The 13,598-nt window shown below is 38.6% G+C and overlaps 2 protein-coding genes across 3 annotated transcripts in view; both read right to left on the reverse strand.

The window, feature by feature from the left end:
* Positions 1 to 13,598, reverse strand: part of POPDC3 (popeye domain cAMP effector 3) — a 27,739-nt gene that overhangs the window by 13,843 nt on the left and 298 nt on the right. The window contains exons 2-3 of the mRNA XM_007425559.4: positions 3,196 to 3,849; positions 956 to 1,064 (exon numbers count right to left, since the gene is read on the reverse strand). Coding sequence (XP_007425621.1) covers positions 956 to 1,064; positions 3,196 to 3,686 — 600 coding nt within the window. The 5' untranslated portion in view covers positions 3,687 to 3,849. The remainder of the gene's footprint in view (positions 1 to 955; positions 1,065 to 3,195; positions 3,850 to 13,598) is intronic.
* The window catches only part of PREP (prolyl endopeptidase), a 108,757-nt gene continuing 102,991 nt past the window's right edge, over positions 7,833 to 13,598 (reverse strand). The window contains exon 16 of one of the 2 annotated variants that reach the window (XM_088138879.1): positions 7,833 to 7,924. The gene's annotated coding sequence lies outside the window, so the exon portion shown is untranslated. Of the gene's footprint in view, positions 13,069 to 13,598 lie in introns of both variants that reach the window. The other variant, XM_007425561.4, reaches the window with a different exon arrangement.

Genomic DNA, 13,598 nt, shown 5'->3' on the forward strand with positions numbered 1-13,598 from the left:
TTGAATTAGACACTCCTGTTCAAACCAGAGAGCATAGTGGTTAAGGCACCCAGCTAGAAACTGTCAGTTCTAGTCCTGCCTTAGGCATGAAGCCAGCTGAGTGACTTTAAGCTAGTCATTCTTTCTCAGCCTAGGAAGAAGGCAATGGCAACTTCTGAAAATCTTGCCACAAAAACTTCAGAGACTAGCCAGGCAGTTGCCAGGAGTCAGCACTGACTCAAAGATGCACATACACATACAAAGAAATTCAAACCAGGAACTATCTGACATACAGTATGTACATTTCCCATCTCCCCCTGCAGTCTTATAAACTGAAATGTGATGTTCATCCCCACAATCTAAAGGATGCTACATGGTGGGGAGAATAATATGTTCTACAGAGACTGCAAATCAATAGAGCTGTTTCCATTTATAATAAATTAGGAAATAGCATTTGAAGAATAAATAAGAAGGAAAGCTTTCAAAACATTTCTTTTGGAATCAGAGATGTTTATAGCTTTCTCATCAAAATATTTAAATGGTCTTCCTCTAATCAGAAAGCCCTAGTGCTGGACAACCTGATTTGCTGGTAACCCGATTTGAAAACCACTGTAGACTCTGGATGTTCCATCAACCCCAAAGCCATGAATTCTGTTTGCTAGCAGCAGCTGCTCGATTCAAGTGGCAAGTAGAGAAGAAAATGTTGGGTGATGCATGAAAAAGACTACACAAAAGTGTTTTTTTCAAAATTTCTGAACCTGTATTATACTTAAACTTTCACAAACTTTACTTCAGTGTCATTTTCTTTAATTATCTGGACTAAATACAGCATTTGGTTCCTTCTTCAAAAAAGTGACATCAACACAGGTTTTTAGAGAGACAGGTCTTAATCCTAAATTGGGCATTTCCTGGAATCTCTGTGCTTCAGTTCTGGAAAATGAGAATTTTGTCTAATAGATTCACAAAATTTCCCTACCTGAAAAATGCCATCTTCTGTGGGTCTTAGTGAATCCCATTCAGGTGAATCCAGAAACTGAAGAGGGAAAATATAATGCAGAAATTCCCCATCCACCGTCACGCTAACTCTAACAAAACAGATCAGTTTGTGTTAATAACTGCCAGCACAGGAAAAGAAAAATAAAGCCTAGGTTTATCGCCAAGTGTGAAAAATGTTTAAATTGTACATAACTTATGCCCTATGACTGGCATTAAAGAATGTCTTACATTGGAGGGTCATCATGTTTATGTCTACTATCCATATGCATTTAGTAATAAACTACATACCTTTATTTATAGATTTTAAGTCCATACTAGCAAAAACAATTATATGGAGAATGGCCATTGCTGACACAAAAGCAGAAAATAATTCCAGGTCACATCTTCCTTAACATTTTTGAATCTCCTTGGCAATTCTCCAGCAAGTATTCAAGAAAGGCACAAACCCAGAGAGAAACAACAACAACAAAGGTACAAAACAGAAATCTTGGCAAAAAAGGAAAAAATAAGTAGGCTGTTTTCAAAGACATTCATTCTGCAAGATAAACCTGGCTTGTAACTGCAGTGCCAGAAGGATAAGATACGGTAGAGGGACAATGGAAATGGCTGAAAGCTATCAAGGATTTTCTATCTGAATGTGCTACATGGATTATAACATATCCATTATGTGGGATTCACAGAATTTCTTAGAATAAGAAATGGGAGATTGCAGTAATTCAAATTCACATGGAATAATCTTATTAAGGTTTTAGATATCATTCTAAATAAAATTATCAGTGTTCAGAGACCAGATACTTGTATGTTGGGCATAAATCAAGTTGCTACTGTTATACTTGTAGAGCTGCTAAACATTTCTGTCTGACTGACCACTATTGGAAACAAGTGGCTGGACTATATAGATCTTCTTTTAGAACTGAACCCAGACTCTGATTGTTCATACACTATCTATAAAATGAAACTGATAAACTTTACATAGGATTGAGTTGTGCCTACTGAGCTATCAAAGTCAAATCTATTTTAAAAATTAAGAATTTTATTGTCTTCATACTGTAGCATCTATAATAAATCACTTTCATTATAGGTTTCAATATTCCCTTACCTTAGGCATGAGCAGATTATAAGCCTGCATGACCTACGTCACAGCTTAATATCCCCAGGTCCACTACTTTGATACAAAAAAAAAAAATAATGAAGTTGGGGGCTATCAGTTCGCACTGAATATCAGAACTAAATTACGCATACTGTTCACCTCCCCAAACTTTTTTTTCATTTTTAATGATGTAATTTGGAAAGGTGAGGGTTTTTTTATCATTGCCATGTTAAGCAATTCAGAATCAGAAAACCTTGCAGATGCATTTCAGATCAGCAGTCTACTGATCTATCTTCTATACTACTTTGTCTCTTTTATGAACAAATTAAAAATGAAAAAATTGTTTTAAAAGTCTTCATACTCAGTGATGACAAAGATTTTACACATTTCTGACTTTGGTACAAGGCAAGGTGGCAAGAAACTCAGCTTTTATGTTCAACCAGCAGTTTCTCCAATGTTACAGAACAGGGATGGAAGAAAGAAGTAAAACTGGAATAAATGAAATGTTGTAATAACCGATTTGAGAATATGGCACTCTTTAATGAAAACTGGGACATTAAAATGAATACAGCCTTCACATGAAACATACTGAATATGTTCCAAGGGTAAGTGCAGGCCTCAAGGTGCCAGTATTAAGAAATTGTCAAGAAATCCATTGTGTGTGCGTGTGTGTTCAGAATTATGTAAATGAAACAAATGCTGTTACACAACACAAAACATAACAAATAGGGATTGGGGAGCAGATACAACAATTTTAAAAAGGATTAGCCATGGAAAAATGAAAAATACTGAATGTACAATATTCTAAGTTCTAGGACACTTATCCAAACTTTCATCTTTCAATTTTTTATGTTTGCAGTATCCTTAAACTTTTCCAATGCTAAAGGAAAAAGCAGTTTTTCTCAAGAAGATAAATCCTGCCACAGTTAACACTTTCTCATACATCCATGGCCTGTTATTGTTTTAGGCTACTATGTCTTTGACCTAGGAAAGTTTTTTACACTTAGGATTAAAGTGTCACATACTTGAATCTACCATGTTCATTTTAAACAGGTTCAGACAATGCAAAGGAGGCCAAAGATTTGGTGTTCTTGGACCTTTGGTTTTAAAAGTATAAGCATGATACAAACCTTCCTGACAAAAGTAAGGAGAGCTTGTCAATTGGAGTTTTGCCTTGCATTGCATAACAATGTTCCTTCTCTAATGTAATAACTTCTCCATCACAGCAGAGGACAATTTTTCTAAAAACGGTCAAGGAGATCCCCAGGGGCTGGAACAAAGCATTGTAAAGCTCCTGAAATTCTTTGTCAAAAGCAACACTCCGCACTTGGTAGGTTACATAAATAAACTGTATGAAGCAGATCACAAACAGGATAAAATTCCATGAGAAAATATCAGCTGCACAGACATCCAGCCATGACCACACAGATGAGCAGAGAAAACCCAGCCCCAGCAGAAAGAAAATATAGAGCAGGCCAAAAAAGCCACTTCCGCCCATAAAGCCGACCACAAACAAAATGCTAGCTAAATGATAGATTGATCCTTCTGTTTCTGACTTCCAGTTCGTGCAGATCGGGTGTGCAAATATCAAGCTGTCCCAAAAGCTTGAGTTGTCTCCCATGGCTGCAGTGTTAGATTAATCACTGACTCTGAAGTTAGGGTATCACATTTTCTGTCCCGAAGAGCTGCTATGGCAAACATTCAGCCACTAGGATAGCTGTCTCTTTAGAAATCCATACTCTTCCACATTGATTCTTGTAACTTCCATATCTTGTTTTATCTGCCTAGAAGAAAGAGGAAGATAAGAGAAGTACAAGACCATAAAGATGCAGGGGGAGACAATATCAGCAATGTATATGCTTGCTTAAAGTGAAAGGTTTAAATCCAGGTTCTTTAGTATTCACAGGATTGCCTCTGTGCAGCATTCCACTCAGAGTTATGATAATGGGAAAAGGGGTGGAGACTTTTTTTCCCTGATGTTCACCTCCTTCTAGAGCTACGGCACCGTGTCACCCACTGTTCCAAAAGGTGACCAGCTATCTAGAACCGATTTTGAAGAGCACAGAAGATTGCAAGGAAAGGAGGAACTGACAAATACATTTTTCATTTGCTGGCTTCTGCCATACCAAATTTGGCTTGATCTGCAGGGTTTTTGGGATGTTATCCTGTTGATAGACAGATTCTTTTGCGTTCTTTACATAATTTCTTTCCAATGTTACATTGGAAAGAATAAAAAGAAGCCAGCTTTCCACTTTGATAGCTCAGGCACCTTTCTGGATAGATTCTTTACCTAGTTAAGGGCAGAATTATGCATCTGTGAAGCTCTGATAATCAGGTTCTGAATCAGACTGACAACAGAAGTAGACTAGAAGAACTCAGCTTGATTTTCATTGAGTGCTAATAATTCTTGCATTCTTACATATAATAGTGTATTGTTATGTGATAATAAAATGTAAAATAATATAATACATATATACTGAGAAAGTTAGCACAGTAATAAGATAAATTAAACTAGCATTTAAAACTTCTCTCTCACATAAACACAATAAAATCAGCTAGGACAAATTTCTCCAAGGCAACTTTCAGGTCAAAATGTTAATGGAGCAGAGCAGCAGTAGTACACAGCACTGCAAATGAACAATCCCCCCCCCCCCCAGCATGACATGTTCATCTGATTCTTTTAAAATGTACAGTATTTCCTAGGTGTAATTGTTGAATTGTCAGGTTTTACACTTATGCCGTGAAAAATGCAACAGCCCACTAGCTTATCATTGTATCTCAATTCTGACAGTAAAATAGCTGTATGCAAAATGACACGAGACACAGTAGGGAAGAAAATTTCCAATTTGCTTGTGGAATAATTACCATTTTAAACCCTCCAGAAACAAAGCAGATTTGTATGTCAGTTGTTTTTTGCATTTAAAAAAAAAATCTAGTTAGTGCATTTCATGAGTACCCCGTGAGGCTTATTTTCTGACAGCCACTCATGCCAATACTTGCTATCCAAACGCTGAGAGGTTTCAGCACTTCAGAGGTGTTATCACTAGAGTGCACAGAAACAGGACTTCAAAGAACATGGAAAATGTCAATTTCACATTTCTCAGGTGATGTGTTCAAAATCTATTATTGGTTTCTCAAAGCAATAGTTGAGTGTAGGAACTGAGAAAGTGTTAGTGTCCCCATGCAGTGTAAATCCCTGTACAATGAAGAACTTTAGTCCCATCTGGACAGAGGGCACGGGACTACGTGCATGTGTGTGCGCGCTCGCAGGGAGATTGTGGAAAGAGGGCACAGGGTGTATGTGATCACAGGGAGGCCATAGAAAGAGGGCGTGGGGTATGGGCATGTATACGTGTGATCGTAGGGAGGCCGTAGAAAGAGGGGTGGGAGGTGTGCGTACATGTGTGCAAGAGCAGAGAGGCTGGGGAAAGAGGGTGTGAGTTGTCTGTGAGTGAAAGGGGAAGGAGGGTACAGTGTGTGCAAGTGAAAGGCTGGGGGTGGGGGGAGACTTAACCCAGCAACTTGGGACCTTCCTTGCTGGCTTCCCATTGACTTTGCCTGGGGGAAGCCGGCAGGGAAGGGCACAAATGGCGATCACATGACCATGGGATGCTGCAACTGGTCACAAGTGCGAGCTGGTTGTCAGGCACCTGAATTTTGTTCAAGTAACTGTGGCAGCATTGTAACAGCCAGAACTTCAAGAACCAGTTGTAAGCCCCTTCGTTCAGCACCGTTGTAACTTTGAACCACCATGAATGAATGGTTGTAACTCTAGATCTGTCTGTCTGTCTATCTATCATCTATCTAACTGGTAAGGAAACCCAACTTGTTTACGACCCTGGATGGTGTACAAAATTAAAAACGAAGATAATATCAAACACAACAGAAGAGGGAGATCATCTTGGTGGAACAATCTCCACCAAAAATGTGTAAAATCCTTTACACCCTAACCTGCAGAAAGGCATGATTAAAAGAGAGACCATTAGAATTTCTGGGGGACTGCTGTTTCAGAGGGCAGACACCACAACAGAGAAGGCACATCCTGGGTCCCATCTGATGTCATTATGTAATGGACTCAGACTCTGTCTCTTCTTACAGGATAGGGATAAACAGCAGGAGAAAGATGGTTCCTCAAATAGCTAGGCCCCAAGGGTACACCCACAACTGCTTCTGCTACTGCATTCTGGACCAGCTGAAGCTTCCAAGATGTCTTCAAAGGCAGTTCTATGTAAAGCACATTGCTGTAGTCCACATATGAGGTGACCAAGCCATAAGTGAGAGCTGTCTTGCTTGTGTCATTCCAAGACATCTGGTCAGCCATTGTAGGAAAAATATGATGGACCTGACTGGACTCTGGTCTGATCCAGAATAGCTTTTCTTTTGTACTTAAATTCTCATTCACAGCTTCTTAATCTTCCTTTGCCTCACATCATTTTTTGTGTGTGTGTGGTGCAATGGTTAAGATGGTGGACTAAGAACAGAGAGGCCCAGGTTTAGCCTACGGTCAGTCTTGGGAAGATACTGCAAACATTAAGTAAAAAAAATATTACACCCAATGTTATAAAAAGAAGTTGAGGTGTATTAAGCTAGTGGAAATAGAATAATTTATATGGTAATCAATACTGAAAATGTAGGTGAAATTAACGTCAATGGTTATTTAACGATAAACAGAGCATCTGACCCAGACTGTATTGTTGCTTCTCAATTTAGGGAGATCTCCAAATAGCTCTTATTTTTGTTAAAAAGATGTCCCATGGGTTATGTAAGACTTGTAGATAAACTTGACTTTGCACAAATTTTTCCATAAGCCACATTAAAAAATTTCAAGGTTGTAAACATTTGCATTAAGCACACAATGCAAAGAAATACAGTGAGCGGATAAATACTTTGAAGTGAGTATAGAAGAGGGGCAGCATTTCCCACAGGTCAGATGCTTTCCCCTCTTACTCATGTTTTGCCATAGCTACTGTACAGATATCTACTGCATTATCTCATAATTTTCAGTGTTATTTTACTCTTAATTTTATTTCAATTAAGTGGGTAGTTGTTCCGACTTCTGCAAAAATCAGATTATTGAAAGTTTTCTAGAATAGAACAGTTGTTTAAGTTGCAAAGTTCCTATCTTGTAAACAAGTGAAACAAAAATATCTACTTAGGGAATTACAAGTATTTTATGTCTCCTGATGGGTCTGTAATAACTACTATCTACACTTTGCTTAACAGTTTTCTTTTTAGTGTCTTTGCTGTGTCTAGAAAGATCCCATCGTGAAGCACCGATCTAGAAAAATTAAACTGGTATCTCAATCTATTAGCAGAACTTAATGTGAAAAAGGACAATACTAGATTGTAAAACTAACATAATCTGGTTCTAAAATATATTACTTAGTATGTTACTTATTAGCATTTTGGAAGTCAAGCTAGGCCCTTTCAGGAGAAATGCAATATAGTGTTCTGTAATACTAAAAGGAAGTATTTAAAAGGCAGATTAGTCAGTGAAATGGGGTTGTTTAACCCTACCGGCAGATGGCAAAGGATGAAAATCCACATTATGAAGTGTCTTCTCACCCAATCTGGATTCTAATGCTAGACTGAGCTCTGAATAAAGGAAAGAACAGCATATGGGACAGCATATTTGAAAGAGAGAATCAGTAATGTTCATTCCAACAGGCCTATTCAAACCCCTGAACTTACCTTATCAACTCTCGGATTTGGCCCTCACATTTACCAAGTTAATGTACAGTTTTAATATTTATTATTTATTGAATCCCTACCTTGCCTCTCTTCTTGCAGGGCATACAAGGCAGCTAACAATCAGTTAACTCTCTCTTCCTCCATACATACACATGCATAAATACAAACCTGTAAAAAGAACTAAAATGATTAGTGAAAGTCACAGGAGATGATAGCACCTAGGTGTCCTCAGCTAATCTCAGAAAAACCAAGCAGGATCATAACTGGTTATTACTTGGCTAGGGAGCTCCAGAACATCCCAGGGAAGTTGAAAACGATATTCAAGCAGCAGGCAATGGCAAACTACTTGGCTTTATTGTTAACTAAAGCCACCAGGAGCATAATTTGACTTGAGAGAGTCTTTCCTTTTTCCTGTACAACTCAAAGTGTCTGGCAGAAGAGGAAAGGGGTGTGTGTGTCAAGAGAAATACCATGAAGTATATTCCATAATTTTGGAGAAGGACCTGACAATCTGAGAAGCTGCTTGAAGTGTTTTCAGCTTCAAAAGTTAAAACCAGCACTTTGAATTGTCTTCATAAAACAACTTGAAAACCAGTGTAAAACTCTCAACTTAATGTGATTTTGGTACCATGTGTCAGGACTTAGCAACTAATTTGCCCATTTTGCACCCCCTTAAGCTCTTGGGCACCTCCACCAAACCATGCCATTCGGGGAGTGGGAGGGGGGAGGATTTCAAAAACAAATCCTCCAAATCAGATGTGACTAAGGATGATAGAGGCCTATTTGGAGCTGGAACCATTCAGGCAGCTGAACCCTGCCTTCTCAAAATGGCATGTTACAGACAGAAATGAACTGTGTGTGTCTGTGTGTGCCTTCGAGTCAATGTTGACTCCTGGTGAATGACTGGACAAGCCATTGCGGTTTTCTTGGCAAGATTTGCGAAGTGTCTTGCTGTTGCCTTCTTCCTAGGGCTGAGAGAGAGTGACTGGCCCAAGGTCACTCAGCTGACTTCATGCCTAAGGCGGGACTAGAACTCACGGTCTCCCCATTTGTAGCCTGGTGCCTTAACGACTACACCAAACTGGGTCTCCCAGGGCTTATACGTTCTCTCATATGATCCATTCCTGGATTGGCAAATTTTGCACAGCTTTATCAGCTATGGTTAAGTCTTTGGATAGAGATCACCTGGGAATTCCAGGGCTATTGGCCAGATTAGGAAATGAAAAAAACTGCATGGATGCAGACACCAGGCATTAAGCTCAACCTGAAGGCATGTTTAATTTGTAACTATTTCCCCCAATATGGAGCTCTTCAAAAAAGTTAGGATCCCAAGTCTCAGCATTTCTGGCCAACATGCCACTGCAATGTGCTTGGAATGAAATTACTGTTCTTAATAATCTTTGTTATGCTAGTGTTGCTAAGATTACTATTTCGGAGACATTTTACTTTGAAACTAACTCTTGAAAATGACAAAAATCAAGGAGCTCTTACAACAAATTTTTAATATGATTCTATATCAAATTACCAAAAACCTGCATCAATTGTTGTGTCCCTCATCAGTCCATAGTGAAGATTTATCAAAAGAAAGTCATCAGGAGCATTCAGAAATCCTTCAGATTATGTAAATCCCTAGGGGTGAACTGTTTTAATATACCAAATTACTCAAAACATTGACTTATCTGCCTTGTTTTTGTTGGGAAAAAAATATACTGATCATAACATTTTCAGACATGTCTGAACTGCATAATCACCATAAAGTACCTAAAGGAAAGCATAGTAATTGAAGCAGGACTAGTAAACTAAAAATCTTGTGATGCTTCAATCCAAACCAAAATCTAAATACAGTTCTGTTCAGTACAAACTAATACATCAGCACAGGGAATACATATCCAATCACACAGCAATATTTTCCATTACTTTCTTCTTATCCTCTTGCATTTGCCTCACACATACTCAGGAAAGAAAATGCAGCATCAAATGGTTTGAACTACCTTTTTTTTTCAAATATGTTTTTTTTTTAAAATGGCACAATATTTTTATACACCTTTACACTGCTTTGGTTATAGTTTTAGAATTTTAAGAATATTACATGAGTATGTAATTGGTTTGGATGGCATTGTTACAAAAAAGTGCTATTTTGCTCATTTGTTTTGAAAAATGATTTATCTTAAACCCAGAATGAAAAATTTCAGTCCTTGAATTTCAATGAAATGTTTACAGTATAGCTTAAGTAGTACAAGAATGTACCTAATACTTACTCTTTTAAGTTGGTGCTAAGGTATATTAATTACGTGTGCTTGAAATCTGCAAGTTCAACATAGTTTGCAAAACAACATGACAATCCCTAGTGATTTCCAAAGCAAGGTTCTAGAGCTGTTTTGTGTTGTAGTCTGTATATTTTAACATAAATATTAACTAAAGTATAAGAATACATGTCGATTATCAGACTCAATAGGCTTAAATGTTCAAGTTAAATGCTGAAAAAACTGATGGTTTTCAAATAAACTAATAGTTTTCAGATTTCAGTCACTGAGTTCAATGAGATTCTTCCAAGGAAGTGTACATAGGGTTCTCCCCTAGCAAAATGTTGAAAATCTTTAGTATAATAGCTAAAATGCATAAGATGTTGTCACAAACCTTATTTATATATGTTAAATAAGACATTCATTAGCTAAGCATGCTTGCTTAATGCATTTGGTGCCAGGTGGTTAGTAGCAAGTAGGCCGGGCAAAGGGGCTGAAAGAAGTGCTTTGCAAAGAACATTAGCACAAGTAACACACTTCTGCTGTACACGAGTGAAGCAGCTGAGCCCTTTGGAAGAATTACACAGCCACTCTGCAACTATTTAAGTGTGCATATGCATGTATAGCCACCGTTGCTTGTGTATGCATCCTCAAATAATCAGGATCAGCCTTCAAAGCAGCTATGCTGAGCCTTCCAGAGATCACAGCTGCTTCAAGGAGAGATGCTCTGCTTGTCCAAGCACACTTGAAAGTATTTCTTTCTAATGCTTTGCAATGTCCTACTAGCACTAAAGGGATGAAGAAAACATCTTTTTAGAAGTATGCAATAAAGGTGCTGCTTTGTCACTGAATGTTATTAGAGGTTCATACTGATATATAAAACTTGTCTGAGTGAGCAAATAACATCATAATTAAAGGCATGTTTATTTCATAAACAAAATGAACCAGCATGTGTGTGTGCACACTATATTTAGTCACTGGTTACCCCATCTTTAACTGTAATAAATGTAATCAATACCTATGTAGGAATTTTGGCCCATTCATCCATGGCAAACTTCTTCAGGTCAGCAACACTGAGAATTTTCTAAGATGAATTACCATTTTCAAATCCTGTCATAACACTTCTATAGGTTTAAATTTAGATTTTGACTTGGCTGTTTCAAAAGATTGCACAGGTAGTTTTGTTTAGCGACAACAATTGGGACTGGCAACTCAGTTAAGTGAAGCGGTTGCTAAGTACTTATGACCTTACTTCAACTTTCCTTTGTTTTACAGACCTGTGAAGGTTGTAAATGTGAGGATTGGTTGCAAAGTAACTTTTTCATCACTGTCATAACTTCAAACTGTCACTAAACAAGGTGGTCGCTAAATGAAGACTATCTGTACTTCTTCACCTTTCTCTGGTGAAGAACTCATACATTTGGGATCACCATCTTGCTATATGACCTGCTGGCACTTGGAGTTTGCTAGCTGCTTATATATGGTAGCTTGCCTTACCAGCTTTGACTGGATATTGTTTTTTTTAACTGGATTGCCTTTTGGGTAAGGCATTGGCTGGTAAGACAAGCTACCATATATAAACAGCCAGCAAACTTTACTCCCCCTTGCACTGATGATGTCACCCAGCCTGGTAATGAAACGTCCGCAAGGAGAGAAGCAAGCTGAGAGAATACCATGAACCTAACCCTTCAACCCTTCATGGCAACCACTGGCACTTCAGCTGACAGATAGCCTGATACTCTCCTGTAGCATTCTGACACAAAGCCAAATTTATGCTTCCTTCAATAATGGGAAGTTATTCATATCCTGAGGCAGGAAACCATTCCCAAATCATGAAATTACCAGCTCCAGGCTTGCAATTTGGTATGAGGTGGGGCAATTATCTTTTCACACTGGCAAATTGCCTGCCAGCTGACATGGTTAATGAAACAAATGAAAGAAACATCAGACTTCCTTTATATCCTGATAAGTGGGACCTACATGAAGCTCTGGTAAACATTCAGTGGCAAAAATATGCAAACATTCAGAAAAACGAAAGGGAGGAAATACATTCTCAGAGGACTGTACATATCCTCAAAACCTGGTGCCAGAGCAGAAAGGTTTCCTTGCAAGAACAATTAAATCTCTAAGGATGATAACATTATCCTCCCACTGTCTCTCCAGTCTAGATTGGTGCCAGACCAAGGAGCCAGATGGAGTCTACAGGGTGAAATCAATTTCACTAAGCCCATCCCATCAAAATATCAACAATACATACCTCGTAGGCCCTCTCATTTTTAATTAAATCATGGATGGAAACAATCTTATTAAAGATTGACATGGTATTTAAAAGCAGAACCATGAGACCAGAAGATTGGAACCGCCCCTCCAGGTTTTATGCAAGTTACCTCACACCCAGTGAGCACATTGGTAAGAATTATGGGATTCCAGATTTTAAATTGGTTCTGAAATTCAATACTTACAAGAGTTATTTCACAGAATGAGCGGTGCAATGCTCAAAACAGTTCATTTTAGAAAATACTGTCTCTAAGGGCAAATTAACTATTTTCTCACTTTGCCAACTTTGTTTTCCTTCTTCTTTAAAGTGGGGGTCTTCACAGGGATACCTTTGGAACTTGTTAGAGAAAAGTGAATAAAGTACTGAAGTGTGGATTTTAGACCAAAGAGTACTAAACAGAAACTTTAAAGCAAAGCACATAGAAACAGACATACAATTTGATATAATTCAAAGACCAAGCTGTGATGCAATATCTCAAGCTTGAACATTTCTTACAAAAAAAAAAAAGGAAATAATGTGGTGCTAAGTTAACTTAAATATTAATAGACATATTTATGAATTTGAATTATTTTTCTCATGCAAGGTAAAGATCCCTTCAGGTGAAGGTCACCCACTGGTGACTGATTTTCTTGGCAACAATACCTAAGAAGCTTGGCATTGTCTTTTTCTGCGATGGTGTTACAGTTTCTTACTTAGCTGACAGCTGTGTAATTTCCTTGTGGTCTCCCATCCAAGAACTAAACAGGTTCAATGTTGTTTAGCTTTTCCAAGATTAGTCAAGGCCAGCTAACCTAAGTATATGTAAACACATCTTTTGGTAAACTAATAGATTAAAATTAAGTTTATTAGCTATCCTGTCCATTAGAATAAATAACCACCAACATTCACTTGAAACACATGAAACATTCTGTTTCATGCCACAGTTCTCTTTCTCTCCTTGTACCACCAACCTCTTTTTATCTCCCTCAACAGACGGAAGGAACCGAGCAGAGCAATTTTATACCACCCCACTTTTATTCCTGTGCTGTGGCAGAGGACAGGGGAATGTGGCACGCGGACTACTCCGAGCAGTTTTCCAACTGGCGCGAAGGAAGAACGAAACGGCGGGGCAAAGAAGATGCGGGGCACGTCGTAACCGAGAGGCTGCAGAGCCCGTCGCCCCCTGCCTCCCGTCCCGGATCAAGTCCGTCACCCCGGACTCCCTCGCCATGAAATACGCAGCCCCGAGCATCGGGCCGTCGGGGCCAGCGTTGCAAAGTTTAGAAGGAGGGGGATTCGAAAGAGTCCCGCGCCTCGCGAGCCTTTTAAAAGCAGGAGGCTG

The sequence above is a fragment of the Python bivittatus genome, unplaced genomic scaffold (genome assembly GCF_059951505.1).
Source record: "Python bivittatus isolate LINGU-HERP-01145 unplaced genomic scaffold, Pbiv_v1 ctg000020_np1212, whole genome shotgun sequence".
Taxonomy (NCBI): Eukaryota; Metazoa; Chordata; class Lepidosauria; order Squamata; family Pythonidae; genus Python; species Python bivittatus.